At 45.7% G+C, this 10,478-nt stretch overlaps 1 protein-coding gene across 2 annotated transcripts in view; it reads right to left on the minus strand.

The window, feature by feature from the left end:
• The window catches only part of LOC144174228 (para-nitrobenzyl esterase-like), an 85,260-nt gene that overhangs the window by 9,692 nt on the left and 65,090 nt on the right, over window positions 1–10,478 (minus strand). For both annotated transcript variants that reach the window (XR_013323446.1, XM_077702790.1), the window contains exons 4-6: window positions 3,435–3,695; window positions 2,306–2,446; window positions 162–351 (exon numbers count right to left, since the gene is read on the minus strand). Coding sequence is in view for 1 of the 2 variants with exons in the window: in XM_077702790.1 (XP_077558916.1) it covers window positions 162–351; window positions 2,306–2,446; window positions 3,435–3,695 (592 nt within the window). In the remaining variant the exon portion in view is untranslated. The remainder of the gene's footprint in view (window positions 1–161; window positions 352–2,305; window positions 2,447–3,434; window positions 3,696–10,478) is intronic.

Genomic DNA, 10,478 nt, shown 5'->3' on the forward strand with positions numbered 1-10,478 from the left:
CAGTCAAAACACAGCGAACAGTCGCCGAGCAAATGACTCTGTGTGGAGAGATAAAACGGTAGTTTCTGAAAGGGAGGGCAGCCACGCACGCAGGGCTCAAATTTTCCGGGCGTGGAAACGCATAAGCAGAAAGTGGGGCACTTTAGAGCGGACTGGCTCACCGTCCACGACGAGGAACTGCTCGGGGAAGATTCCCTGAATGGGCAGGTCGTTCTGGTCTCTGATCCTGAACGATGGGTCGTCTTTGCCCAAATGGGCCTTGATGACGTCATGGGCACTTAAAGCCCGCAGGCAGGTCGCGTTAACGCAGCCCGAACGCTGCTGGAAGAAGGCCTTGTTGTGCTTGGCCACCTGGGGAGAAAGAGGAGGCGCCGAGCAAGAAGGGAGACCTTACGACAAAAAGGCACAATGACTGCTCTGGTGTTTCTGGGAGTTACGAACCAGCATATTGCGGACGAGTTCTGAGAATCGCTAAGCTTTCCATGAAATAAGAAGTGCATTCCTTAGACACGATCTGCCATGGGATAGACAAATATTCAGGTGCGGGTAAAGACAAATTTTTACAGCTTGCACATAAATACGTGAAAACATTAATCTTCACGTCATTTTAAATTCCGCGTAGAGCCAGTTTTCGTATTTTATTCTATAGTTTAGAGAATACTAAAGGGCCTATAGAGACGGCAGATCTCTTATTACAGCGGTAGCAGAATGAAACGAGGACACAAAATGTGCGGGAAACCCAATAGTGGGTGGAATATAATTCAGAAATACATGAGGCTTTACGGGATGCTGCCCTCTGACCGTTGTTAGTTAGGGGAGCTTAGATATATTGTAACATTACCGCTCACGCCGGAAAAAAAGCGATACAAACGTGCTGTACATAAAACAGGTATGTTTGAAGAGAATTTCTCAAGAGATGGCACTTGCCAACTGGAGGAACGCTTATCCGCGAGCTGGTATAGGAAGAAGTGTGCGCACGTTGCGGCACGGAGCCAGAAACCATGCGACAGATTGTAGCGGAGTGCAAGGGTATCATCAGTCCTGAGTGAGGACGACATCCAGCTTCCGGAAGCCCTTGGCGTTAAGGTTAACGGAGTAGTGAATTTGACAGCAGCAGAGGTTAGTAAAAGACGGTTAGAATTTTGGTGGGAAAAGAGCAGAGAAGAATCCGGGAAGACATACGAATAAAGAACAACGTAAGAGTCAGCGCCTGTGTCATCTGTTCTTCCATTTGGCCCGTGTGCCGCGCTGTTTCGTTAAAAGTCAGAGTAGAACAAAAATTCCGTAAAGGTTTTTTTTTTATTTTTTTTTGACGAGGTGATTGTACAGGTGTGTCTCGGATAAGGTCGCTGTGCAACGCCACTCCGTTCCAAAGGGGAAGACGCTAAGCATAATCATCATCATCAATTCGACTTAGTTACAGGAGGTGCACTGCAATTCGAAATAAGTGAGAAAAGTTATACATTCCAGGCATTCTAAGCTATTCTTTTCCGAGAATACCTAACTAAAGAAAGTAAAGGAGGTGGGAGCGTTTTAGCCACCCATGGCTTCTAAGAACACCTACCCAGAAAACAAATCTGTTGGCAAGAACAGAAGCTTGCAAGAACCCCATCTTAAACAGCGAACAGTACAATGTTCATAAGGTTGTTGTTACTTCGCGCACTCGATTTTAGAAAGATAGCTCCATTGTATCTATATAGTGAAAGATGAACATACATGCTTTAAACCTACAGTATGCAAAATGCTTCACACCCGCCACGGTAGCACAGTGGCTGAGTCGTTGTGCTGCTGAGCCCAAGCACGCGGTTCGATCGCGGCCGCGGTGGATGCATTTTCATTGGCCGCAAAAGCGAAAACGCCTGTGTGTTCGAGATTTAGGCGCTCATTAAAGAACCCCAGGTGGACAAAATCAATGTTAAGCCCTCCACTGCGCCACGCCTCATCGCCTGTGCAGCGTCAGCGCGTTGAACCTCATAATCAATCAACAATACTTGGAATGAAGTGGTTAACAAAAAAAAAAACATTTGTTCAGAACTCAAGATGAATGGTTTAACGTGCAGATTTTATCAGAAATTCTAGTAAGTAACAATGGTCCCCACCACTGAACTCTGCTAAATAAACTCTTTTTATTTTTTGTACACAGAAAGTATAATTTATCACAGGGGTAGTGGCAGCTTTTATTCTCTGAAGTGCGGACTGACGGCAAGTGGTAGCCGAACGGGGTTGAGAAACATGTTCCTCTTATTTTGTGCCTTTACCTATTAGGTTCCCTTTCAAGGGTTGCATAATGTAAACACTACGTTACCTGCGCATATGTTCTGTTGAGGACAGAAGAGGGGCCCTCAAGCCAGGCTGCTTGGAAGAGTCGACCCCAGCCAGCCTGCGGGCTCGCAGCGAGGAGGGCCAGCGCCAGCGAGGCACCGGCGTCCGCGCCCACCACTGTGACCTGAGGAACAATATTTTGAGATGTGAAGAAGCCGAACCGGTTCCCGCCGGGCTGTTAATTGAGGGGTTTAGCGTTGTAATCAGAAACGACATGAAAAAAAAAACATACATAAAAGACAAAGCTTGATTTCATTACAAATGTGCTGTCCAATACTCGACAGGCAACCGTATGTCAACAACAAGCTGCTCTTGCGGTTCAGACACCTATAGCAGAGAGAGAGAGAGAGAGAGAGAGAGAGAGAGAGAGAGAGAGAGAGAGAGAGAGAGAGAGAGCTCTTTAATGAGACTTACGCGATTAGCCTGGCAGAGACACTTGGCTTGCTAGGGTGGTTGATGATTAAAAACTGCTGATAACACAAGATAAGCTGACAGTCGTGGCGATTATCCGCACGCTTTATCGACATTGGTAATGCCAAGGCCTTCGTAGTGAATAATCAAATATATCTTCTCACCGTGGCTAAGATTTCTTTATTTTCGTTATCTATGCGAGCAGTTTGTCATAGTATAGCACAACAAGTAGAAGCAAAAGAGTAAGAGACCATGGGGTTGCAGGGTGCGCTTTGCCCTTTCTTCTATCATCCTTGTCTTTGACACTGCATTATCGTGAACCGATACACACAAGGCCAGTTATTTGCCAATAATGAATAAAAAAATAATCCTTTTGTGAGTTGTCTCTTGTAAGTTGTCAACTGCTGCAACATGAACGCTTCTTGGAGGTGTCTTGAAATTCTGTAGCGGCAGGCTACCTATTCGCTGCTACGCCTTGTACAAGAGCAGGAACGTCTAAATCAGCCGTCGTGAAATTCTCGCGATCATATTTCTGGTACATCCTGGAACCTGCAATTCTAAGCTAAGCCGCCAGCTGCAAAAGACTTAGCTTTGCATCTCTTAGTACAAGTTCGGCATCAAAGATGACGCCATCTCTTCACAACACAACAGCGCCCATAAATATAATCGACCATTTAAACAACAAACGGACTGCCTCGCACTTTGGCAGGGTCGCCTCCCATGGCCCGGATGTTGTCGCGGACCCAGGTGAGGGCGAGCGCTGCGTCCCACAGGCCGTGGTTCACGTCCGGTCCGAGCGCCGCTAGCGCGAGAAACCCGAGCGGCCCGAGACGGTAGTTGAAGCTGACAAGCACGGCGTTGGTGATTCTGGCCAGGCGGCCGGAAGGGCTGAGACCGGGCTGGTGGCCGGAGCCCAGCTGCAGGAATCCGCCGTGGATCCACACCAGCACGTCCAGGCCGGCCTTGAAGTACAGCGTCAAGAGAGAAGGGAGGGGGAGTCATATAAAAGCGCGCAACAAAGTCGCAGATAAGCAACGCAGCGATAGGAAAACCTCCTCCCAATGGTCATAAGAATTCCGTGCGATTTTGATAATTGAATTTTACGAAATACCTCACAAGCTGGTAGGCTACATGGAATGTTGTTTAAACGACCGTTGCCTAAAACAATTTATAGCCCCCCCTCCCCTCTTGTTTGAACGAAGTACCCACGGGACGTACTGGATAAGCTCCCGTTTTTCTTTGATCGCAGTGGTTATTAGAGCACATAAGATAATTCTGATCATGACTACTGTGGCCCATATGTAGATAAATGATCTGCTTAAACGAAGTCAGCGATAGTCTAACGTAGCGGCCTTTCCTCGTCGGTAACACAGCGTCGTAGAGGGGTTGATTTGCCGGGGGATGTTGTACGATATTGCTTTGCGCATTTAGACGTATTTATAAGACTCTAGGTTGTCTCCTGATATTTATTTATGCCAGCTTTGGGAGCCTTACGACTCTGCCTTTTGAAGTAAACTTGACGCTAACGAAAAACAGTGCTTAAGCAGATGCAAAATAAATTTTTTTTTAAAGGCTTGCTTTTGCTTCCTTCAAACTTTTGTATTTCATACAGAAAGAAGTATGTATGCAGCAAGACTTGAAATTAGTCATTCCCGCCACGGTGGCTCAGCGGCTAAGGCGTTGCGCTACAGAGCCGAAGGATGCGGGATGATTTGCGGCCGCGGCGGTTGCTCTTCTGATGCAGGCGAAAAACGGAAACGCTTGTGTATTCCAGATTTCGGCGCGCATTAAAGATCTCCAGGTGGTCAAAATCAACCCGGAGTCCCCCACTATGGCGCGCCTCATCACCTGTGTAGCGTCGGGACGTTAAACCTTATACTCAATCAAATCCAAATTAATCCGGGGCCCTCTGATATGGCGCGTCTCATGGCCTATGTAGCTACCGCGCGTTAAACCTAATAATCCCTACTATCAACTGAAATTGTTCATAATCGCGAAGGTTTGCAAGCTTTGGTTGCTAGTTATAGCTATGCAGAACATCTTGAGGTGTAGTAGGCAGTAAAACCTCAGTAATGTGGAAGGCGGCGGTAGCCATACAGACACATAAATGCCTGTAGTAGAACATTCAAAAATAAGCAACAAAACATAGGAAAAAATTTTCTCCAGCATAAAAAGAACTTCTTATATCTGAGCAATCATCCTTTCTAACGGCTGCAACGTCTTCGAAAAGAGAACATTGTGCCGACGATTATAGTGGCACGCACCCACACACACAAAAAAAAGAGAAATAAAAACCATTGTAGTTCACGTGAAAAGGGGATAGTTTTGTATCTTTTGTAGCAATTCAAAATATCCTCCCTCAGACCCGCCGCGGTGGCTCAGTGGCTAAGGCGTTGCGCTGCTGAGCACGAAGTCGCGGGTTCGATTCCCGGCCGCGGCGGCCGCTTTTCTGATGGAGGCGAAAAGCAAAAACGCCCGTGTGTACGAGATTTCGGCGCACGTTAAAGATCCCCAGGTGGTCAAAATTAATCCGGAGCCCTCCACTACGGCGCGCTTCATCGCCTGCGTTGCGTCGGCGCGTTAAACCCTACAATCAATCAAAATCAAAATATCCTCCCTCAAACAACAACAGCATGTACAAATTTTTCTCCCGTCAGGAAATTATTATCGGGTGCAGAAAAAATTATGCCGAATGGCCTGAGGCTTCCTGCTCAATAAACGTAGGCTTGCCGGATATTTAAATGTCTGTGAGAGTTTGTCCCTTAACATTCCGTATAATGTTGCTTTTCACATCAGATGTAGCTCTTCAATTACGCCTATATGGTTATTTTTAGCTCTGCCGTGGGTCCCACCAAACGCATAATATTGAAATAAACTCACTAAACCATCAAACAAACATGTTTAGCAAGACTTCTCAAATGTGCATCATGCGCCAATTTTATCATTCGGAAGGAGTTAGGGGGGAATTCAAAGGGCATGAATGCATGCTGTGTGAATCCCCACTTTTAAATACATTTAAAAAGAGCATGTCGTATCAACGTAATGCCAGATTCCAGTGTAGGGGTACTCTGGAAGCGTGGTTAACACCAAGTGTCGAGGAAAAATAAGCTGTTTCTAGGAAGTGAGTCAACATCTTCAGCCAACTCTCTCCATTTAGAAGAAAAAAAAACAAGAACGGAAGAAAGCTTTAAGGCACTCGATAGATGGTCGAGTTCTGAACGAATAAGAAAATCTAATCGCATGCTGTAAAGTGCGAAACAGACTGCTGACAGCCAATAAATTTCATTCTAGAAAACGCAAGAAAGCAGCCTCGCATGAACGGAAACCAGAAAAGACGCCTCCGCACCGGGACACTCGCAAGCAAAACCCGAGATAAAGTCTCTGCCCGGCGTCTTCTACGTGCTGCCGCTGAGCGAGGGCTGTCACGCGAGGCGCGCATTTTTTCTGCCGCTCTGGTTTGTTTAAATCGACCGCTTGCGCGAATCTCGTCGAGGAAGCCTCCACTTCCCTGCTTTCTCCCAAACTCTGACCTCCGGAGGAAACCGGCCCGGCTCTGGCGACCGGCGCCCAGTCCCATCGATCTTCCCGGCACCGGTCGCACACAACCCCTAACGACACTTCTCGGTGGATACCAGTGGTCTTGTTCCTCCTTTAGCTATTCGTTTCTGTATTCTGCTGCTTTTGCTTCCTACACGTTTTGCTGTAAACTTGTATTACGGGTGGTGAGGTTTTCTTTTACGTCGGCAAAATTTTGATAACCTCGGCAAAATTTGAGGTAACCTGATTTATGCTTGGGAAGATCATCTGTTGAGTGACTAGAAGGCAATAATCGGTTCCGGGATAAGCAGCCTGTTTCGGCTTTGTGGTTATTCGTAGAGATAGCTTGAGGTTACGATTTTTTTTTTGTAAGAAATCACCACAAGGTGACAGTACCGCTGTTTTGTTGACAATAAACATGGGTGCAGAAATGTCCAAATACTGCCCGTGCGCGAAACTGCGAGCATCTGGCCCAGTTAGGTAAAGGCAAAACGTCCCTGCGCGTCCAACCTGTGGCGCCTTTTTCCTGTTACATAAACGTAAAACAAAAGCTGATTGTATGCTCTAGTCGGTGCGGTGACAGTGGTCATTGTACGGAGGCACCGTGGTGTTATTTCTCACCGAAGTATGAACGACTAGAAGGAGCTGGAAACAAATAAGCGCTTTCGGTGTACAATAACTCCTCATGAACTCAATTATGGAGGGCTAAGATGAGTGTAACTAATCTCTTTTAGTGTAACTAATTAGTGTAACTAATGTGGCGCCATGCCGTGTTTATAGTTGCGGATAAACATTATGAGAACCCTTTTAAACGCAACAATGAATGTTGAAGGCCAAGTTGAAATTACACAGTCGTGGTCTTCATTATTGTGATATTAGAGAATAAAGCGTAAGTGATAAAAAAAATCCTTCGCAAAGCTACCATTTTCAGACCACGAGAAGCAGCGCTCGTGTTGCTCGGCATGGCTCTTCACAGCGGCACTATACTTTACGAATAATTATGACGTGCCCGGGTTTGTTCAAAAAGCCGTGCTCGAAAGTAGTGCACTGCAGCAGGGCCGCAAACTATCTGAGCGGTGTGAGTACATGTCTCTTAAGAGCTCTATAGCTATTTGTTCAAAGTGTAATCTATATTTTCATAGGTGAAACAAGACCGGAGTATTTAGATTACACTTCCAGTTTAAGAAATTTTTCCTATCCGCAAAAGTGGGTTGTAATTGCTAACCCCACTTTTTTATCTTAGTAGATTAACACCTCTTCAATTGCTGCAATCGATTAACTAACCCGTGTCTCGAGTTTTTGTTTTGTTTCGTTTTATTTTTGTGAAGCCTTTAAGGGAGTTTACGGCACATTGGACACTCTCTAATATTGCTTCAAATAATTTCTTCAACCTTGCAGAAAAACCAAACAATTTTGTCAATTTCTGATGAAGAACAGCAGAAAACCGAGAGGGGTTGACATATATTTACATAGGGAAAAATTTTGGGAACAAAATGAAGGAACATTCCTCACTTTCAGTCTATCGGTGCTCATTTTTTATTAGGACAATCCTGGCAAAGGTAATGTGAGCTGGGCTGTACCCTCCCCCTCCCAAGATACCACGCATCGTCTCCCACCAGAACTAATCATGACTGCTTAACAATGTGTTCTGTTGGCGAGTCGGTATTTCATTTGGAAAAATAGCTACAGAGCGAACAGAAACCTTAGCATATGCCTTAATGACCGATTGAGGGGGCGGGACAACAACGTTCAGAAAGGGAATGATGGCTTCTTAGCCTTGCTTTGAAAATTTTGCGGGTGCAAACTGTTTGACATATGCGAGGTGATAGGAAGGAGCAGATGACCAACTACGCGAGAAATAATTGAAGCACACGAAATTGAAAGGCTGAGTAGTAAATGTGTGAACAGGGGGTCAATCACGTTGTCCCAAAAAGAGATAGATTTCCTTTTGAACACCTGCTGTTCATCGGCTATGTCACAACTTGGTATTTGTGTAGATTGTGCCAAGTGCGTGAACGCGTGTAGACCTGGTGGTGTTTATGAAAGGTTCTAAGTCTAGTTTTTTTTTTTTCTTTTTTCATCTTTTATTATGGCGTGGTTAACAGGAAGAGTGCGGTTAAAAGGCGGAAGTTTTTATCAGAATAAAATCAGTTGGAATTCAGCGCTCGTCCCGTCGTCTTTCTGTGTCATTGTTTCTGAAATCTATGGTTGGACGGAATCCCGTCTGGTCGGCGTGGGTCATGATAAAACGGGAAATAAAAACACCGACCAAAAAAATATATTTCGTAAAAGAAAAGACGTTTGATTGTGAACAAGGCTCCCGTGTGGGAGCCGAAATGTCTTTTATTTTACGAAATGTATTTTTGGTCGGTGTTTTTAACCCCTGTTGTGTCATTGCTTCTGTTCGCACGGTTGCTATTTTTAAAATAATCATGACTGACTGATCGCCACCTCTTCTACACTCTTCCCTTTTCCACAACTACGGCCTTCTGTCCTCCCCCATCACAATGAAGGGTATTCAATTAGCTTCAGTTTTGTTCCCAGTGTTTAGACTACCATACCAGCAAGAAGAAGACAAACATGAAACGTTACAAAAAGAAAAAAAAAGGACAAGAAAAACAAGAGAATGCTGCCAACAGAGTCCGAACATAAAAATACCACTGAAAAGAAAATCGTTAATGAAAACGCTGAAACAAAATGGAAAGTAAATGACGGGGAAAAAATAAGTAACAACACCAACCCAAGAAAAATAAATAGATGAACGCCACAGTGCGAAATAGTAGGTATCGTGGCACACTTGCTCTGTCTGTGATCGAGAGAGATTTGTCCAGTTCAGTCTCTCGTAGGAACTGGAGCAGAACTTTTGTACCTAAGGTACCGTCAGCACTATTGGCCCAAGAAAATGAAACAGTTCGAGACTGCCTTAATGACGTACACGAGAGAGGGAGCTCGCTGCAGTTTTTTGCGCAGCAGCGAATCGAGGGCAGACGCACAGCAAGTGATTTACAGTCTCGCGCACACCGCAAGTCCGGCACAGAGGGGAATCTCATATCGAATTTTTTAAAACAAAGATGATTTGACTCGTGGCCAGATTTCCTTTTATAATTCGGCTACGTGTTTCAGGTAATACGTGAAAGAAATTTGGGGGTGATCGCAAGCGCTGCACCAATAAGGCTACGAATCGCTGGAAACATCGCCCGGGATATCACGTATGCGGAAAAGAATGACGCCACTCTAGTTTGCCAGATAGCTCCCTGACATTAAGCTCCTCAGTAGCATAAGGTGTGGTATGGTGACTGTACTGTTAACAGTAGCCTTTCACTTCGCACATAAGCGACGTGAACAGCGTGTACCAAAGAAGCCGAATCACCATCTTTTTGCATAATGCGCGTCCGTCGCATTTCCTTCCGCGCTTCAATAACGTCAGAAACAGAATGATGACGGCGATATTGACGCCCACGTCTTATGGCGGAGTCTAGAACTTGATCGGCTTCTCGGTAGAATGATGAGCATAAGCAGCATTATGTGAGCCCTCATTCAGAACGAAGACAGATGCGCAGGCATGCAAGTTTGAAAAAAAAACGCCTCACAACAGAGGAAGGCTACCAGCGTCCAGCCACAGCTGAGTATCCCAGATAAAAAAGCCTTTTTTTCGAATATGCTTCCGGCAACGCTGCCCCATACTAAGTTCTCCGTGTGATTGTTCACGAACCTTGCGGTGGTCGATTTCTGTTCAAAGAATGCTTGCCTGAATGAAAGTTTGGCTTTTTTGCCCTAAGTCGGCTCCGACACCGAGCGAGAAAGGAAGTAAACTGGTGACCGTGAGCCAACTGTAAACAACAACCACATTGTGGGGAGACGGATGATGTGCACAACGCACGTCACTCATATCTGAAGCACTTGACTGGTGTGGTCTCGGATGCCTCGAAGGTGTGTCAAAGGCACCTGCGCGCGCCTCGTTCGCTCAATTTACTGTGAGCTGCGCCTTGGGGTGCGATTGGGTTGGTGCTTGGTGAAGAGCAGCTGCCGACAACTCGCAGAAAAGCGCAAATGCTGCTTGGGAGCAAAGAAATACGCCATTCACTCGATTTGGGAGAAGCCTGGTACACCATTAGGCAGGGTATTGAGGAAGAGGGGGGGTGGGGGGCAACGCCGAACACAAAAAGTTACGAATCAGCGAATGAAGGTGACACCTTCCATTGAAAGTG

Source organism: Haemaphysalis longicornis, unplaced genomic scaffold, assembly GCF_048455015.1.
Source record: "Haemaphysalis longicornis isolate Haplotype H1 unplaced genomic scaffold, Haemaphysalis longicornis Haplotype H1 scaffold_3, whole genome shotgun sequence".
In the NCBI taxonomy this organism is placed as follows: domain Eukaryota; kingdom Metazoa; phylum Arthropoda; class Arachnida; order Ixodida; family Ixodidae; genus Haemaphysalis; species Haemaphysalis longicornis.